The sequence below is a fragment of the Alligator mississippiensis genome, chromosome 2 (assembly GCF_030867095.1).
Source record: "Alligator mississippiensis isolate rAllMis1 chromosome 2, rAllMis1, whole genome shotgun sequence".
Lineage (NCBI taxonomy): Eukaryota > Metazoa > Chordata > Crocodylia > Alligatoridae > Alligator > Alligator mississippiensis.
This window is the reverse complement of record NC_081825.1, coordinates 24,017,436-24,037,404: the sequence shown is the minus strand read 5'-3', so window position 1 is coordinate 24,037,404 and position 19,969 is coordinate 24,017,436. Positions and strand designations below refer to the sequence as shown.

Here is a 19,969-nt window from a genome sequence, read left to right as displayed (position 1 = left end):
AGAGAGTGGAACAAAACAAGTCCATCTGTCTTCAAAATTCTGCTGATGCTTCTCATATAATTTTTACACGGTGTCTACATAAAATAAAGTTGAAAATACTATGCAGAGTTCCTGAAATGGAGATGTCCATTTTAAAAATGCTATAAATACCTAAACTTTAAAACTTTTTTTTAGAAGGAATAAAATGTTTTTAAAATGGGCTTTACTATCAAATGGCATTGAGCCAGATGGTGCTGAGGCCTCATCCATGCAAATGGGGATGGGAGGGGGATTGATTCAGAATCAGTGGGACTCAGTCCACTGACTTCAGCAGGCTTTGTGCCTGGCCCAATATTCAAAGAACATTCACACTTCTTTCCATATACTCTGTATATATCTTTGTATGTAGGCAAAGCAATATAGGAGATCCCTGGGGAGCAGGGCAACAGAACAGGATTAGTAAAGTGGGGAAACAGTCTAAGAAGGTGGGCATTGGTGACATGTAGGGGGTGCAAGCAGGTGCATGTGCTCCCCCTGAGATTGGCAATGCAACCCCTGAGATTGGCTGCCACTGACGCTGCTGGCAGCACCTGTGGGCAGTTGCCACTCGCCATTCTCCCCCCCTCACCACCAACACCACCAGCGGCATCTGCAGGTGGTCTCCAATTGCCAGTCAGCACTGACCCCCCGCCACCGCCAACACCATTGTGGCCATCTGTGGAAGCTCCCTGCTTGCCGCCGCCATTGCCTACAGGAGCACACTGTGCCCCCCTAGCCTTGGGAGGCATGCAACATTCATGAAGGTGGGTATAATAATACTAGGTGCTCTGAGCTGCAAACCAGAAAGCTCCTGGAGGCATTCTGAATGTGTCCCACTTCTCTCTGCTGATGTACAGATCTGTATTTTATTTTTGTCTCTGATCTGTCTCTATCAGGTACAATAATTCTAGCCATGGGAGAACTGTGCATGCTGCTTTGACCAGTCTCAGACATTTATTGTATTAAGAAAACTTTAGAATCAAAATGATTTAAACATTTTGATCATGATCTTATGATATTATATCCAACTGTAATATAGGCACTTTTCCAAAAGCCTTTGCTCTTTATTGGACCAAGGGAGAGACTGACTCACATATCCCTTATTTAATTTGGCAAGTACAGAGCAAACTGCTTCTAGGGATATCTGCAAGTCAGCAACACATCCAGGTCTCATAGCAGAATGCTATTGCTAGAACAGGCGCTGTGACACTAATGTGAAGAAACACATTTTAAAATCTTGGCTAAAGTGTTTCCAGGCAGTTCTTGGTGCCTTGATGTTCAGAATGTGCTAAGCGCTCCCCCTCTGAAAACTGGGGCCCCCTCCTGGTGTTCCAGGTTGGGTTGCCAAAAGCACGATTACTTTTAAAGGGGCTGCCCTTGTTTTAACAAACTTAGTTTGAAGCCAAGTTAATTAAATGTTTGTGAAGCACTTGAAGGCCCTTTAAATAATCTTGTTTGAAGGGCAAAGCAGAGAGTTATTATTACTGGTCACTCATGTGTTTTTATGGCATTCTTTAAGCTAAGAGCCACCTTGAGCCTTCACAAGGTTTTTACTGACATGCTAAATACTCCCCCTGAATGAGAATGATTCTTTTCTGTGATGCAATGTAATTCCTACTTGGAAAAAGTTTCAAATTCACTTTTGTCTCACTATATTTAACACTTTCACCAAACGTCTCAAAGTGAGGATGAACTTTCATGTTAATTATGTCCATAGATGGCACTAAACTTGGGGTGATGTAAACATCAGTTGAGTCACTGGAACCATCAGAAATAGAGCCAGAGATATGAGCACAAGTTTCAAACTGGAGAAGTAAAGAGAGTACTTCTGGTCAGACAATAATCTGGAACCACAATATTCAGGGGAAAACCCCACCAAAAACACAGTTAAGATGAAATACTGGCCTCAAAGTCAATGGGAGTTTAGTCAATGAAGCCAAGATTTCATTCCCAAAGTGATAATGGGTGGCATCTTAGATTAACTGGGCAATGTGATACGAAAGTGAAAAAAAAGAGTAATCCAACTTTGAGGTCCATATGCACTTCCATCATGGAAACTGAATCAATGAATTTGGGAATAAGAATGAAAAGAAAAATTAGGAGGAAAATGAAGATCCTTTAAATATGAAAAGACCTAGAAAATATTTTTTTCTTTGAAGAATACAGGCAACCCCACTTAGCACTCTTAATTGGTTCTGGAAAAACTGAGTGCTCAGTGAAACAGTGTTAAGTGAAACCCATTTCTCCGTAGGATTTAATGTAAATAAATATAATTGGTTCTGCACAACTTGCTGCCCCATCCTAGGCCCTGCTGGCGCCACATTGCTGCAGGCTCAGGATGGTATCCATACCCTGCAGGTGAGTGTGTGACTGGAACAGGGCATGGGCTGCAGCCCGGGACCAGGGGGAGCTCTGCAGGCTCAGCCCTGTTGTGGCCTGGAGCAGGGGACAATGCGCATGTGTCCTGCCACCCCGGGCCCCACGTTTACGCCCCCTGCCCACCTGCTCCTTTTTGCTGCCACTACCACTCTTCCCCGCCTACCTACTAGCTGTGGGCTCCTGCTGCGCTCCTGCACCCCAACGGCCCTGACCCTGGGCACCAGCTAGGGCTCCACAGTCATGCATCCTCCTCCCCTGCTTCTTACCACCGCTGCTCCTCCTCACCAGTTCCAGCACCACATGCAGGAGCAAACCCTGCTCTCCTGCTGCCCCACACTGGACCCCGCTGGCTGTCATTCACCTCTTCACTCGCTGCCACCGTCACCATCATTGCTTCTCCCCAGCCCCGCACTAAGCGTTATAATGAAACGCTCTGCACGCTAAGTGAAACAAGGTACATATTTTAAATGAGTGCTATAACGAAACCATGGTTAAGCGAAACCATGTTAAGAGGGGGTTGCCTGTAATGGGGTTCTTTGAAGCTAGTCATTTTTAGTTCTGGGTATGCATGGATTTTCACAACAGAAAACATCCTGAGTAATAACACTGACTTTTTTATACTGGTATAAATTGTTGTAGATCAACTGAAGTCAAATTAGTTGCAGCAGCATGTACCAAGGGCCTATCTCCCTTATTTCTAGCCTGTGAAACTTCTTCAGTATAAGATATGAATACACTTACAGAATTACTATTTCAATGATTGGTTTTACAAACACAGGGATGTTATTTACCTCTCCATCAGATCTGCCAATGGGTGAGTTCAGAATGAAGTCAGGAGGAGCAATGACATCAACCAAGGCAACAGCATCATCTTTCAACTGTTCAAAAACAAAGGGCATAATCTTGGAAGCTCTTATTGATTTCTATGGTTACCCATGAACAACAAAGCAGTTGAATTCTTGCTCTAGATACCAGTCAATAGTAATTTAAGAACTTACTTTTTAAAGATTCATTTATCAATCAAAACCATGGAGATTTTTTTTCCCTCCAGATAAAACCCCCGACAACATTCTGTACTTTACTGACTGCTTTTAAGACATATTTTCATCTAGGCAGTATCATAAAATATTAATTTTGTAACTCATTCTGTTAAATAAAACTTCTGGATTTTTCTTCTTCATAATTTCATATCTTTCTTAGGCAAAAATGTGCTTCATTCTGAAAAACTGTGTGTTGAAACAGAATAAAAAATAGCCAATATTTATGAGCCAAAATGATAATGAAATAAATAGAACTTTATTTGAGCTAACTGTTTTTACTGTCCTGCCCTTTTAATAAACTGCAAGGCTTCAGATGACAAATGAAACCCAGAGCACTATCTTCCAAGCATTTTCTCTAAAAATACGAAATATTATTTTATTTGGGCCCTTGGTGAATAACCCTGAGGATTTAGCCCACTATTTATGCCACTAACCTGCCCTGTAAGAAAAAAGCTGTTGAGCTGCTAATACTGTAGTATAGCATACTAGTCAATGAGCTCTTCAAGTGTAGAATAACTGGTAATGTTTCCTTTCAGTATTGGTTTTATATTGCCATCCAACAAGACCAAAGCACTACTAGAAGCTTACCTTGGTACAGAGTTCCAGAATAGCATTTTGGATAAACCTAGCAGGTTCTTCACCTAAAATATATCCACCTGCAAATATATTGATGGAGAAATGAAACTGTGAAGTAAAATCGATTAGGATTGTGCTGATATATTCCTTTTACAAAACGTGCTGTTTATACAGCATCTATAAAGGTTACATACAGCCTCTTTTGGGAGTCACAGGCTGCTTGCAGACATGAAGAAAAATGGCACTCTACTTCCAGCTTGATATACTCCTGTGCTGAGCTCAGCAAATGCCCAGAAGAAGTATTGCATTAGTTTGATGCGGTTCGTCCAATATCTGTATAAATTGGGAACTTCATTGGGGCTCTTGGCACTTTTATTTAATAACTGAATGAAAAGCTGATTGAAGCTGCAAAACTTTGCCTTGGGTACTTGACATTTTTTACATCTGTAACCCACATTTGTCATCTGATTACATATTCTCCAGGGGTGTAGGTTGTAGCTGTGTTGATCTAAGGACATAGGCAGACAAGGTTCTTTGGGTGAATCTGATATGTTTTATTAGACCAAATTAAATAGTTGGAAAACAATTATTAAGCAAGCTTTCGGGTTCAAAAACCCTTCATCAAGCTAAGAAACTTCCTTAGCATAACGAAGGGTTTTTGAACCCGAAAGCTTGCTTAATAATTGTTTTCCAACTATTTAAGTTGGTCTAATAAAACATATCAGATTCACCCAAAGAACCTTGTCTACATATTCTCCATTCACTCTCACAGTTGATCACATAGATATTTAAGTTCTCTAAGTTCTTAAAGATAATAGACCAAGTTTTTTAATATTACATGATTTTATATTCAGAGACAAGAAAGGCCTATAGGTTTCCTTGTGGCCATAGGCCTGCCACCCAACATTCATAGTATATAGGCCTAAATATCTGCCCCATAGTGGTGCATAATATAGACAATGAGAAACAGACCCCAAGTGGAATTCTCTCTTCCTGACAATGTATAGAATAAATTAACATTACAATTCAGGGCATTAGACGATGACCAACAGAGCATACAGAGGGAGTTGATCTCACCTTGATAGAGCACAGCCATATGTTTACTTAAAGACCATAGTCCATAGAGAGCACTGAGTTGCTTTAGTACAGGCTGGAGAGTAGATGGTGTGGTGGGAGCATGAGTGTAATCATGGTATCTTTGTAAAACTGTATGCTCAATAAAAGCCATAGCTAATGAACGACAGTAGTATACCTTAGGAAAGAGAAAGGGAGGATTAGATTGCAAAGTTGTTATATGAATAAAGGAGTTATGTTGAGTGAATCACAGATAGATATGGAGTTGCTTGTGTTACAGCCAATTTGTTGCGTTGATCAACTTTCTTTCTTATAGACATTCATTTTGCATCGGTCAGTTTGTTTGATCTCTGTGTATAGTTATTTACAATTGGTTTGACTTCCTTTTAAATCTCTGTAACAGACGGGACATGTATAGAATAAATATAATATATATTAGACATAGTCTGTTACAGAAATTTAAAAGAAAACCAAACCAATTATGGCTAGCCGTGTGTATGTGCATGTAACACATTTTTAAAAAACATATTCTTAAAAATGCAACTCTATAACTATTTTAAGACAGTGGTTTTCAAACTATTTTGGCTACATGTCCTTTTACCTGCAAAATATCACTGCTTGTACCCCCTATACCCAATGTATTTCTGTACATTCATTCCTTTTCAATAGTGTCTACACTGACGTCAGTGCACTGCAATGCCATTACTCACTGCGTATTGACCAATCAGAAGCTCCACTGCCATTATTAAAATTATTTAAATGTATGCCTGGGCAAAACACCCTGAGGCAGGGCCGGCCCACCCTATACTGCAGAACCTGTGGCCACAGGGGGCCCCGCAGCCGAGGCCCCCCTGTGGCCGTGAACACTCCAAACCAGTGCCATAGCAAAGGGGCCACCACTCCACGTTGTCACCGCAGCTGCCAGCTTCACGTCTGTTCTGTGGCATCCCTGATTATTGTCACAGTCTGATGTAAGGTTAAAAGACACATCTGAATATCCCTAAACTTTAGGGGGGAAGAAATATTTTCCTCAACAGCAAGACTTTAACTTGGAGCAGAATGTCATGATTAAATTCAGTTCTGTAGTCACAACCTAGTGGGTCTCAATATCCTGGCTGGATACCTGAAAAACTCATTCTTGCCCTTCTCTTTCCCATTTCTTCCCATTTTATAAATACTCCCATGTAGCCCTTCATTGTTCCCATCAATCATTCGGCCAAGATCAAATAGACAGGATGTCCCTCTGAGCTTGTTAACCTTGTTCACCCAGCATGAAACATCACTGATGAGTGATACAAAGCACTCCTCCCTTGCTGCCCTGGGATGTCTCCATTGAACTTCTAACCCCTAATACCACTGGGACAGACCAGGAATCTCTTCCAGATCTCCTGAAGCAAGACTGAGCACTATATTGCTTCTCTGCCAGTGGGCTGAGCAAGGGCTTCTTCACACCCCAGTGATTTCCGATCAAATCTGCAAAGGGCTTCAAAACTCCAGTGTGTGAATTGTTTTGCAATAAAAATATTCCCCTTCCCTGCACAGAGTGGGAAGAATGCCTAATAGTGCAAAATATTTGGCCCCACAAGTGTAAGGAAGATGCAGGGCAGGACCCATCTGTATTGTGCAACAAAGACTAATTTTTAACATAGTAGGCCATATACCACTTTCCCAAAAGGTCACATTTAGTAACCTACCAGATGCAATCTTAGTATGGCTCATACCTCTGTTAGCTGTCAAGACAAGTAAGGCAACACCCTGTTCTTAGTTTGATTCAGCAAAACATTTCTCTCTTAGCCTGCTGCAATGATGCAGGTGGAGAGGGTTTATTCACATCCATCACTGGTGTTACGAAGTCCCAGCCAGGAGATATCCTGGGGGGTAAATTGCTGGGAAAAGCCACATTTGTCAATTCTTCAATACTGAGCTGAGTATTTCTTGTTTTTGTTGTGAGTTTCAATGCACTTTGCAGTTAAGGCAGGCTGTCACCAGAGCAAGAGATCTCTCTGGAGTGACAAATATCAAAGTATTCTTTACTTGGGGACCAGCCAGTTTTATTCAGAGGTTTGTGGGGCGTTTGGGAAGCTTGGGGCTGCAAGTGATGGTTTGAGCCTGGGCCATGCTTGGCTGCTAAGCCTTGTTGGGGGGATAATACGTCCACCATTAGTGGATTGTAAACATTTCCTTTTCAGTCCCCAATGCTGTCAGCCTGGTATCTTTCATGACTGGATTTGAATTATATAAATTAGAGTTGGAAAAGATCGATTAGGTCATCTAGTTTATCTACCAGCCAGAGTGGGATTCTTTCCTACAGTATGTATTTGGCCATAAAAGCAGCATAATATGCAGATGTAGATGTAAAAATCATATGCTGTAGTAGATTTAATAGTAGCAGATATATTGTATGATACAGCTTAATTTAAAACTGAAATTTTGAAGATTATATGTCTGCCTTTTTCTGCAGGGTACTATATTTTGTTCAAATTTTTACTGATTATTTATCCCCTTTAGTTATGATACAATATGATACAAATGGATCTGAGTTCATTTTCATTAATTACTTTGACTTGTTGCTTTATGCTCCAGGAAATTATATTGGAAGTCATTAAGGGATAAAAGAAAATATATCTGGGAAGTATGGATAAAAATAACCAGTAAATATAGTAAGGAATCTAAATATATTGCTACCTGGCTGTTGTTTCTCGCCTCAAAATCACTACATCCAGACTGTTTCTTCTGGTTCACCTTAAGGTCACTTTCTTGGAGTAGGTAACACACCAGCCATTTGTAGGCTGCTAAAGGAACTGAAAGACAAAAGAAAATTGCCAGGTGGGAAAAAGAAGAAAGCTGAAACACCTGATGTTAGTGTTCATGCTGCTAGATAGCACAGGAAGCATCTTCTGTACTCCAAACCTATGTTAGTTTGGATTCCACTGGAGGCTGTAATATGTGAATAAAAATCTTTTCTAATAGCTCTATCACAAATAAAACAAAATGTGGTTGAATAGAGTTGCTTTTCCTTGGCTGAGAACCTTGGAGTGATACTGAGGAACCTGCTCTCTGAGCCAGCAGTGAATTGATGCCAATCCTGCTTCTAAGGGGCACTCTGGATTTTTAGGGATGTATCAGGGATAGCTAAGCCACAGCACGGGAGCATGGCATGCAAAGGCATTTTGCTTGGCACGTGAGCCTCAGGGTGGATGGCAGGGAAGAGGCTGGGGCTGTGCTGCCACAAAAGGATTGGGACCCTTATGGCTCCTGCGCCATCTGCCCCTGGTACGCCAGCAGTTGATGTTGCTTGTGGTTTTGTCACTCTGCTTAAAAACATTGTTGACTCCTGGGATATATATTATTCCTGGTGACAGCTGTCTTCGTTAGGGGAAAGTCATCAGGTAGCTGAACGTAATTCTAATTCTAGCACAAGAAACTGCTCGAACTTTGCCAGCCACTGTAGTACCCTTGAGGGCAATTGCAGTGCCACACAGTAGGCCTGTGAGAAGCAGCTAGTGTTCGCTTCGGATTTGGATTCAGTTGATACAGGGGACAGTGATTCTATTTGTTGATTCAAATCACTGTCCTGAATCAATTCGCCCGAATCTGATGCAGAGATTCAGCTACAGACGAATCCACCGAATCTCCAAATCACACAGGCACCATCCCCCATCCACTCCCCCAGCCCCGGCAATGGCTGCCCGGCCTGCACCAGCTCCTGGCCCTTTGAAAAAGAAAAGCCCCCACTCACTGGGTGCTGCCAGCCAGAGGTGGGGGGGAACCCTGCTGCCCTGCACTGCCCTACGCCATGAGCCTCTTGACCTCCCCTCCACTGTCCCAGCCCCGCCATGGCTGCTCCACCTGCCCCAGCTCCCAGCCGTTTAAGAAAAAAACAAAACAAAAAAAACCCGGTTCTTGCCCAGTGTGGGGGCAATCTCCTCCAGGCCAAAGCCATGAGCCCCCAGAAGCTCCGAGGCCACTGCAGCAGCCAGTGAATTCAGGGTTTTGGGGGGGGGGGTTCTTAAAGGGGGTGGGTGGGGCAGCCATGGGGGGGCTGGGAGAGTGGGCTGGAGTCATGGGGATCATAACAGAGCCCCCCCATGTAGCATGAGGCAGTGGGGGGCAGCAGGGATCGCCCCCCTGCTGGGCAGCAGCTGGTGAGTGGGGGCTTTTTTTAAAGCACCGGGAGCTGGGGTGGGCAAGGCAGCCATGGGGGGAGTGGCGAGGGTCAGGGGGGCTGAGGGAGCAGGCAGGAGATAGGGCCTAGCAGGGGTCCCCCCATGGTCCCCTTCCCCCTCCTCCAGCTCCCTCTCCCCTGGCCCCTACTTACCAGCTTTGAGTCTGGCTGCATCTCCCTGCTGCAGCAGGTGGGGACTGCCCGAATCATCAAAACTCTCCAAATCTTTTCTGAATCGATTTGGAGATTTGGAGAGCTTCAAATCGATTCGGGCCTTTTCATTAGTCCCCTGATTCGATTCGGATTTGGAGATTTGGCTACCGAATCGGGCCAAATCTCCTCTGAATCGAATCAGCACCTGAAGCTTCACAGAGCCCTGCTACACAGTGAAACTTGAGCAAGCTCTGAATATGTTGGCTTAAGGATCAGAAACAATATAGCCACGTTGGTCTTCTTATCCTGGTAAATCAGTCTAGACACCATGCTATGCTAACACAGCAGTAGGGTAGATGGTCGGCGGGGTTGTGACTGGGGCAGAAGAACTTGGACAAGGGGGTGGGAGTGGGACAGGTGCAAAAACAATTGCTGAGGAAGCTGTTGGCAGCCAACCTGGCTTTGCGTGACATTTGTGACTACGGCAGAGAGTTGTCTTGTTATGCCTCTAACACAGATAAACTGTGCTCATATAGCTATTCTGGTCGCTGAGCTATCTCATTTAATTTGGATATCACTACAGAGCACTGCAATTGTTCAATGTAGATCAATATATTCTCTTGGGGCAAGCAGATAACAATAAAGGACAGGTGTAGCAGAGCTGTACTCTTCACATTGCTTGCCCTGACTCTGGAGATGGGTGTGGGCAGCTGGTAATACTGAGCATAACCTTAGCCTACCATGGGACCTGAGGATGGCATACACCTTGCAACTGAGGTCCCCTGGCAGTTTTATTATTCAATCACCCAACTCCATTTTAAGTAGGAAGTGAAATAATCACTTAGTATATAAGCTTATTAATTTTTTTAAGTACGTTGGTATTTTTAGGGAAGAAGTCACCACAACAAACACAAGCAAATTTTGTTGATAAATCCTGATTATCTAAATCCTAGCTAAAGTCTTAGCCAGTAATAGTAAATAAATCTTATTAAACAATTAAGAGAAATACAATTTACAAATGCAATCCTGATGTTTGAATAGAGAATAGACAGAAATGTGCTTAGCTATTAGTTTGTGCCATCCGGTGTTTTGCAAACTGGAGATTTACCATGAAGAACAAAGCAAAAAAACATGTCAGGCAAGACACCTTCTTCTTTTAAGCCTTTGTATTTTGAAGATAGTAAGATGTCAAGTTTTTTCTCCTAGTTATTATGACACTATCTCATTTGATATTCTGCATCATTACTGGGACTTCAACAATCACAGAACTTCAAGTCAGCTGGCTGAGCACTGATGCTGTCATTAAATTCCAGGAAATAAGCAGAATGACTGTTAATGACATATATAAATTAAGGTTAAATTCTTACCCACAAAATAGTCTCAGTTGCATAGACTCACTTTTGTCTTGATTCTACGTACAGATCTCATTACCTTTTCAATTTCTTTTCCAAGGGCCAATTTAAGGAAATGGCAACAAAACAGTGGGAATGGCATGAAACATTATACTTGAGTTGATTAGAGCAGAAAAAGCTTAGAAAACTGCTGAGGTTTTTTGCTCAATGTTACTGTACTTTCTCTATCCAAACCAAAGATTACTCTGTCCAAACCAAAGGTAACATAGTGACATCCTTTAATACAAGACTGCAGGAAACTGTTTTAACTTCAGATGCATACCATGGAAAAAATGTGCCCTGGGTAGCCATCTCTCACCTTCCCCCCGTCTCCTCTTCTACCCCTTCTTGATTGCAGAAGCAGGAATAGAACGGAGAGCTGGGCAGTTTCATGGGCTGCAAGGTGTTCAGGCAATTGTAGTCCTGCAGACTGACAGTGGAGTGTGCTGCTGCTGGGGATAATTTTCACTCTATTTTTTGCCACCAAAGCCCATGTCCAGAAGGGAAATAAAAATGCTAATATGGCAGCAAAAATGGGGGTTAGTTCAGCAAACTCCAGGTCTGTAAATCTTTCAAGAATAAAGTACTTCCCCCAGCCAAGCCTGGTCACAGGCAACACCAGAATAGCCGCTTGATGTCTATCATGGTAAGAAACCAAGAAGTGAAGATCTGATTGAAAGTAGGCATAAAAACCACCATACAATGAAAAGCTAATTCTATTTTAAACCTCAAACTGGCCCACCTCAAGTTATGAAGGGGTTAGCTCCCATTTTAACCTGAGTTGATTCATTCAGCCTTCACCCTTTCGTAGTGAAAAAACCCTCAGCAAATGTCATCGGTGACACAGAAAATAAATAGTAGCACTTTTTTCATACTGCATATTAGGGCTGTGCTTCAGTGTGAGTTTGCATGAATATCGTGGGTCTGGAACTATTTGCATTGAGAAAGATAAGAAAATGATTACCTGAAGAGTTCATGCAATCTTCAGCACTAGAGGCTGTAAATTTTTGGCTCACAATATAATGGTAATCGTCCAAAAAGTTTACTGTTCCAAAAGGGGATTCAATAGGCGCTTTATCTGAAATACAAAGGAAAATAAATTGATTTGTTAAAAATCAGAGTATTTGGAGGTAAAACACTATCTGGGAGCCATGGTTGTTCTTTCATGAGAGGCCAAGTGCAAGGAGGGCAAAACAGTTAGTTTATTATGGATAATCCAGGTGAATGAGAACAGGTGGTCAAGGCCTGAGAAGCTGATGTGGCTGCTTTTGGGTCGAGGCAGATTCAATCTCTATCAGTGGGTTTTCCAAACATGGAGGATTTTGGTTAGCATCTGTGAGAGCAACATATTTGGTGGATAAAATACTACTGAACAACAAAACAACAATGGAATAATAATAATTATTGGGTTAGGATAAATCCATGGTATTATAACACACACTTACACATAGTGATTTCTCATGCCCTGAGTGGTTTCAGTAAAATGAATGACATGTCCCCTGGAATGAGGCACCATTAACTTTAGGAGAGTGATAGAATCTAAGCTTTATGGTTCAGGTACCAAAATAGTTGGATCCTGTGATTTCCATTAAAATTCAAGGAGTCTGAATATTTAGCAGAGGTGGCCTAAGGCCCTAAAGTATTTTTGTATGTTAGTTTTTCATAAAATATATCTAAAGCAAAGAACAAAAACTGGCTACCACAAAGTCTAGAAGTTAGGATGACATAATGGGAATGCAAATATAACAGGGGTCATAATAGCTGTTCATGGAGTACCTAGCATTGGATTTACGCTAGATCAATGGTGCTCAGCCCTACAGGGTGGATGAGTGACACTGTGCCAACCTGTAAGCCACATCCCATACATGGGATTGGGTCTACTGGCCAGATCCCCTTTGCAGCATGTGTATGACCCTTCATGCAGAATCCACCAGTAGCATGACCCTCTGCAACCGTGCCCACTAGTTCTGGCTGCGAAGTGACTATGTACTGGCACGATATGGCATGTGAGGCCATGTCATCTAGACCATAGGGATCCCCAGGGGTTCTGAAATTTGCCAATGAGGGACCTGTTGTAGCATTAATTGCCACAGCTCTGGGAGAAATTAATGCTGCTACTGTTACCTGCTGCTAAATTTCTGGATATATGAGGAGTTCCTACTGGCCAGGTGACAAGGCTCCACGGGCTGAAAGTTTAATACATTCTGTCAGCATGAGATCACCTCCCAATTTCATCACTAAATTATCAACAAGCCCAACATAAAATGCAGCATTGCCCACTAACCTTGGTGTTTCACAGTCACCCAATTCAACAAGTAGTTGCTAGTTTGCTGCAGCAGGACATTATTGTCTCCTTCATATGTGCAGTTTGGATCATTGTCATTGCGGATATCACCTAGACGATTCACTTAAGAAACAAAAAAGTCACAAACTTCAACATCTTGTAACCTACTCAAAATGTGATTAAGGGTAAAAAAAGATTTAACCTGTGATCAAAGGTAAAAAGCAATTGATATGCTATACAGGATGGGTATATGGGTTCTTACATATAGTGGGCTCTAAAGAACAACCACATGGTTCTGAAAACAAACACAGGAGGGTTACTTTTCAAAAGTATCCAGGTTATGAGTATATTTTTCATCTGCAATAGCAGTATTTGCATTTCTGGACTGAACTCAATTTGCATATAAAGACTTGCCAGTTCTGGCTCCACCCGTTTCATTTGCTGGTCCACTACTCCACGTTGCACCTGGAACTCACTCTGCAGAAGCACATTTTACAGGTCCAAACTGAATATGTAACAAGGAAGACTGACCCAAGGCCCCCTGAAAACTTATCTTCAAAATATCTCTCCCCACAATAACAACTGTGATAAACAAGAGAAACATGTTTTTTCTGACCATATTTATTCAGTAATTTGTAGCTTACTGGATAAGTAGCCATGTCCTCCACAAGCTTCTCGACACTCCTGGGCTGCCTGCTGCGCAGTCCAGGAGGCCAGTGGTTTGCCAGCAGCAGCCAAAGCATGAAGTTCACGTCCGAGTTCAGCCTTTGTGGAAAAAGAGTCACTGGTAAATTATGTGGTAAGACAAAAATAAACGCACACAAAAAAGGAGAGAGAGTCCCAAATCTACGTTTTAAAAAAAGTCTTGCTTTTTTAATACAATACAAACATCAGCAAAACATATATACCAACTGTATATGTAAGTTTGAATTATACAAACAATAAACACTATAAGGTAAAAGAAAAGAAAAAAAAAAGTGAAGAGGGAAGGATGGAAGAAGAAAAGTGTTCAATGAGTCACCAAAATCTAGCTATCGAATACCACAAGAATTCCTTCCAAACTGCACTAAATTCTTCAAAGCAGTTAAGCTTGCCCATCATGACTCCCCATAGATGCCAGCTGTGCCATCTTATTGTACCAGATTTCAAACTTTGGAGATGTCCTACTTGTCTAATGCAGCAATATACCTCTGCATGTCACAAGTAAGGCCCTCTGTAAGAATTGCAATTTGGGAAAGATTCAGTTTGAACTCCTTGGTGATGTACCCAAGAACACATTTTCTCCTTACAAACCAGCTCTGTTACATATTGACAATTTATGCATACCAATTTCATAACTCAGGGCATGGCTTCCTAGGAGGAATTAATGTAATACAACATTTAAAATTCTATTGTGCCCAAGCCCCATCTAAGGGCAAGGAATTTGTGAGTGTCCCAGAAGCAAAGCAGGAACCTGATAGTAACTGAGTTGCAATCTGATTGTGGATTCCAGCCTCACACCAGAGGGGATATAATATGTAACATCTGGGTACATTGGCTCAGATGTACTGGCTGATATTTAAAGGAGAGAAAACTAGAACCACCATTACCCACTACTCACTTTTTGTTAACAGGTGCAGGAGAGGAAGGTTGCATCCCCATGGAAGGTACTTTCTACTCTGTGACATGTCAGGGCCATTCAAATTTGATGTGACTGGGGGCCATACACTGTAGGGTTGGCCGCTCCCTCCAGAGGTCCTTCCCACCCTGTGTGGTGCAGGTTATATCAGTATTGTGTGTCCCCTCTCCTCCCTTTCCCCTTCCACCTGCTCCTCCCACCCAAGCCCTCCCTGCTGCATAGTAGTGGGAGAGGCAGCTGCAGTGGGGTCTGAGCCTCACATTAACTGCTCACAGGTCATGTGCAGCCCATGGGCTCCCAGTTAGACAGCCCTACTTAGGTAATCCCCAAGAATTAAGGCCTGTCTCTCTTACTGCCTTTAGCAGGCATGTAAGGAGGCTCAAGACTAAGGATTTAAAGCTCCAGATTTTCAAAAGAGGGTGAAATGGGGATGCTCAGTGATGCTCTATGCTTCTAAGAGTTCCAGAGCCTGAATTTACACTGATCTTTGGGGTCCAGCTTGGAAAATTATCTTGTGTTTCTATCATATGAGCTACAATGAGCTTATAGGAGATGTTCTGCCCATATAGCTGTAGCCTTGTCCAAGAGCAGTTCTGCAGAATTGTTCAAGAACTGCAAAAACACTTGCTGAAGGAGAAATTCACTCAGGGGAGGACTATATGACAGTTATCACTTGAACTAAGAGCAAGGTTTAAGCTGGGGACTACCACAAGTAGAAGAATAAAACTCTACTGCTTGAAATGAAAGAGCCAGCAGTGTGCAATAAAAAGCTCTGTATCTCCAGTAGCAGTTCAGGAGACAAAAACACATATGACTTACATTGGTGATGTGATTGAAACCAGAACTTATTCAGCATATTGGGTGTCAACAAATGTGGACATGACAAATTCCCTACATTGTAAACTGACGTTACTACACAGTAAAATGGAGTAAACAGAAGACCTAGCTCCACTATATAGTAAATCAAATCCAGGGAAGAATGACCCCTTTTGTTCCTTATGTTTGATGTGCTGTGTATTTGCTCCTCTCTTGAATTTTATCTCAGGTGAGCTGTTTGCTCAATGAGAACTGACTCCCTTGTTGTCTAATGACTTGGCACTGTAATAGCACCTACTGCAGGTCACTAGCTTGGGAGACTTGTTCACTTGTCCACTCCTTCCTACAGTACAGAGCAAAATACGGAGTAACTTATTTTGTAGTGACTATGTCGTATGGCTGACAGAATTTCAGTTCCCCTTGTGCACCTAAATGGCAGTTTTCTAGCGATGTAAATGGCTCAGATTCATCAAAAGCAGGAGCTCTTATCAGCTTTTCCCAGTCTAGCATTTCCTATTGGCTGCTGTAAGTAACTCCCCACTCAATGCTTACATACTTCGGAGCTATACAAGGCAGCTCTTGACAATGTGTGAAATATGCATCTCCCCAGAAAGAAACAGCATGGCACTCCTGAGGTAAGACAAGTATTTTTGGGATAAGAGGCCATGTTGCCTTAAATACCTAGTAGGTCAAATAGGACTCTGGCCAGGAGAAGCGAGTCATGGGGCATAGTCATTTTATGGTCTCCACAGGCGTGAATGTTACCAAGACTACACGAATTATACACAAAAATAAGAAAATTATGTAGCACTTATTTAGGTAAAAAGTCAGGCCCTAACCCTGTGCAGATAGGCCAAAATATTTCCGCTGATAAAGAGAAAGGATTATTTTTGGGATTTCCAGCAATCTGAAATGGCCAAAAAATTCACTCATCTTCATTTTGCCAATATTTTTAAGTGTTAATTTTTGCTGTTAAAGTCTTTCCAAGTGCATGGATTGGAACAGCAATATCTATCAGAAACCAGAACATTACCCCTTAACAAAACCCTTTGAGGTGGATCTCATGCAATCTCTTTCATAGTAGACAAAAACTGAATTTCAATTAAGGTAATCATAGAAAAGTAGGGCTGGAAGGGACCAAAGCAGGGGCAGCTCTGACTAAATCATGCCTGTCTAGTAACGTACTGCTTAGGCCACCATTTAGGAAAGCACTTAATTCTAATGTATACAGTCTAAACTATGAGTTACTGTAGTCAACAGAACTAAAGATACACAATAAAGTTAAGCTTAAGTGGTTTCTTGACTCAGGGTCTTAAATATTGATGTGGCCATTCCAATACCTCAGCCACTAGCCTATCTTTCTTAATTATAAGGCAATCTAGAGCTTGCATACAGGCCAGAGTTTAACAAATTGAAAAAAAATTGCAAAAAATCAGAGTCCCAGCTAGGAGGATATTTATAAACATCTCACCTTTCTTCTCTTTTCCTTCATCGCAACGCCTATTTTAAATTCTACGAAGTTCATGAACAAAGTCTTGACGAAATGGTCTAAGGCATACGTAGCTGCCAGATAGGGAAGAAGACGCCATTGCTGTAATGGAAAATCAATCCATCTGAAGAAAGATTGCTACATAAATATTACCAGATCTACTTAACATCACTTTAACATTAAACTGTCTTTAGTATATGTACTTCTAAAGTTTCTGGAAAATTACCATTTTTAGATACCAACTTTTAACTAATAACTCATTCCTCTTCTATCCTAATACACACACTGTTTTTTATAGTTACAATAAATGTATAAAGACCCGGTATATCAAGATTGAAATGGATTCACTTCACAGGATGGTTCTGGTCAAATTAATCAAGTTCACAGTTCTTACTAATTTGTGACAAACAGCACAGTGAACCAACACATAATCATTGAAAGTCTTTAGGGCTGAGACTGTTTTTATTTTCTCTTTTATGTGGACAGCACCTAGCTCAGTGGAGTCCTGGTCCAGGACAGGGGCCCCTGCTTCAATAACTAAAATGCCTTCTATAGGTTACAGAAGTAGAATGTAGAAAAAGAACGTAAATAATACATTAAGGTGTGTAATGATTTTTGTTAAACCCATCTTATTACATAAATTACATTTATTTCTACTGCCTGCAGTGAACAAGGCAGTGTACTCATGTAGAAGCTAACAGAATATAAAAGGGCAATTTTTACCTTGAACAGCTGACTGTCTGAGAAGACAAAGATGCTGACAGTAAGAAGTAAAAATATAATAAAAAGATACACAGTTTTTATACCAATTCTACTTTTCTTCTTTACATAAATTACACCCCAGTAATACCAAAGTACCCCTGTCTTCTCTATACCCATTTGCCAATTTGAATCTTTGAGTGCCTCAAGGGTCTTGGAAACAATTTAGATTTAAATGAGAGTGGATGCATCTACATGTGTGGCTTACTGAGGAGTTGACTAATTAGCTCAGTAGTAAAGCATCACAGTCACCGTCAACACCTGTGCTGGTATTAGGGCTCAGTGAACTAATTAACTCCGTTATAGGCTAGTACTGTATTATCTTGTGGCGGAGTACTTTACTGTGCTGAAAGGCACATGTAGATAGCAACTGGGGGTGTAAATTTCACCTGGTCACCGAGCCAGCTGGTGGCTTGCACTGCCCTGGATCAAATTGCTGGTGTCCTGGGCTCCTGCAGTGACACTGCACCATGGAGCAGTTGATTCCAGTGCAAGCTGCTTTGTAGTTTATTCTCACTTTAATTTCACATGTAGACACACCCAGTGTGGAGTTTTCTGCTGAACACCAATGCTTCATGGGTGGGTGACAAGAAGGAATGGTCATGGGAGATGTAGACAAGTCAAAAAAGGTTTTTTTTCTAAATTTTAAAGAGGCGGGGGGGGGGGTGGTGGTAAGAGAAAGATTTCATAAATAAAAAAGAGCCTTGAAGGTAGGAAGCAAATTTTTAATCTGATCAGTAGATAAGTAAAGCCAGGCCAGGGATAGCGACTGGTGCATGTTCAGAAAAACATACAAGAAGGATGGTCCCAGTGGCTGTGGTTGGAATGGCGGGGGAACTGGTGATGTCAGTATAAAGAAAACCAGCATGGAAGGAAGTTGATATGGAACCCGTGGTTCTAGACTCTAATACATTCCTTCCTACCAGTCTTAGAAGTGTATTTTTCACATCTCTACACCGTATTTTGGATTTCACCACGCCAAACCCTCATTTTCATTTACCCTGAGGCCCACTGACACCTCTGTGTGTAAAGAGGCCTCAAATGAATATAGAAAGCACACAAATGTATAAGCTAACAGAACTTAACCAAGTTCAACACAGTAATTCTGACTTACATCAGCTGAGGAACTGTTTATATTGAAAAATACTATAATTAAAAGAAAAATCTCTAGATTTGAATGAAAGATTAAACTAAATAGGTTATACCTGCATTTGGTATTCAAGGACTGGTATTTCTTCATCATCTGTTGGCCCAAATTGATGGCGCGTTGCAGAGAAGCGAATGGCTATCGGCAAAGCGAGCTTTAAATTAGCAACAGACATTTGTACTACTGAAATTCTGGCAGCAGAGAAAGCTGCAAGAGAAGCACTAAAACGATGTTTGGGATCCTGAGGAAATAAAAGGCACAAAGTAAACCAACCAGTTAACTTGCCATTCACCAATATTATGCACAATTAAGCTTCCAGCAAGTTCTGACTGCTACACCAAGTGTTACATTTTCAAGAGGCTTGTTAGAGAGTGGGTTCTACATGTCATACTGGCTTTAATGGCATATGTATACTAAAATGCCCACAGTGCCCTGGCCATGATTTAAAGGTGTAGTTCATGAATTTGTGAAATTTCATCATAATATATTTAATAAATTGGATGCATCAAACATGTAGTTCATACCTTAAATGAATTTGTGTATACCCCCTCCACTGTGACACCTCCAGTTCTACTCAGTAAGTTTTCTTTAGGTATCTTGACATTGTGAAACATGGCAAATCTGTGCAAAGAAATATATGTATAATATGAATTTCCTCATAATACAGCTTGAGGTAGCTGCATTGTAAATGGATGGCCACATTATACAAAGGGTTGCATGTAGACTTTAGGCATCGTAGTAAGGGGGAAACAGTATCAGTATAATGCAGGTCTTTGGGGGGGATTTGCTTGTGGAAATAGAGATTTCAATACACAAACCTACGGGGAGAAGCTCAGGCTAGGGATACTTTCTGTTATTGTATTTATGACTTGGTTTTTGGAATTAAATGCAATGGAATTAGGAAAAGTCCTTCCTGATTGCACACACATTTTCTTTCCACTCACTGATTCCATCAGCTTACATTATTTAAACATAAAATCCTGTGCTTATTTACATAAGTAAGAGATTAAAAAAAAAAACCTGAATACCTTTAGAGAAGACAGATATTCTCCTCAGTGAA

At 41.5% G+C, this 19,969-nt stretch overlaps 1 protein-coding gene across 4 annotated transcripts in view; it reads right to left on the bottom strand.

Moving 5' to 3' along the window:
* LOC102568948 (peroxisomal acyl-coenzyme A oxidase 3) overlaps nucleotides 1-19,969 on the bottom strand; it is an 83,737-nt gene that overhangs the window by 8,563 nt on the left and 55,205 nt on the right. For all 4 annotated transcript variants that reach the window (XM_059721543.1, XM_014607645.3, XM_014607646.3 and 1 more), the window contains 10 exons: nucleotides 19,434-19,530; nucleotides 18,968-19,150; nucleotides 16,986-17,105; nucleotides 13,725-13,845; nucleotides 13,081-13,203; nucleotides 11,761-11,874; nucleotides 7,773-7,888; nucleotides 5,091-5,265; nucleotides 4,026-4,093; nucleotides 3,189-3,275 (listed from right to left, as the gene is read on the bottom strand). In XM_059721543.1, coding sequence (XP_059577526.1) covers nucleotides 3,189-3,275; nucleotides 4,026-4,093; nucleotides 5,091-5,265; nucleotides 7,773-7,888; nucleotides 11,761-11,874; nucleotides 13,081-13,203; nucleotides 13,725-13,845; nucleotides 16,986-17,105; nucleotides 18,968-19,150; nucleotides 19,434-19,530 — 1,204 coding nt within the window. The remainder of the gene's footprint in view (nucleotides 1-3,188; nucleotides 3,276-4,025; nucleotides 4,094-5,090; nucleotides 5,266-7,772; nucleotides 7,889-11,760; nucleotides 11,875-13,080; nucleotides 13,204-13,724; nucleotides 13,846-16,985; nucleotides 17,106-18,967; nucleotides 19,151-19,433; nucleotides 19,531-19,969) is intronic.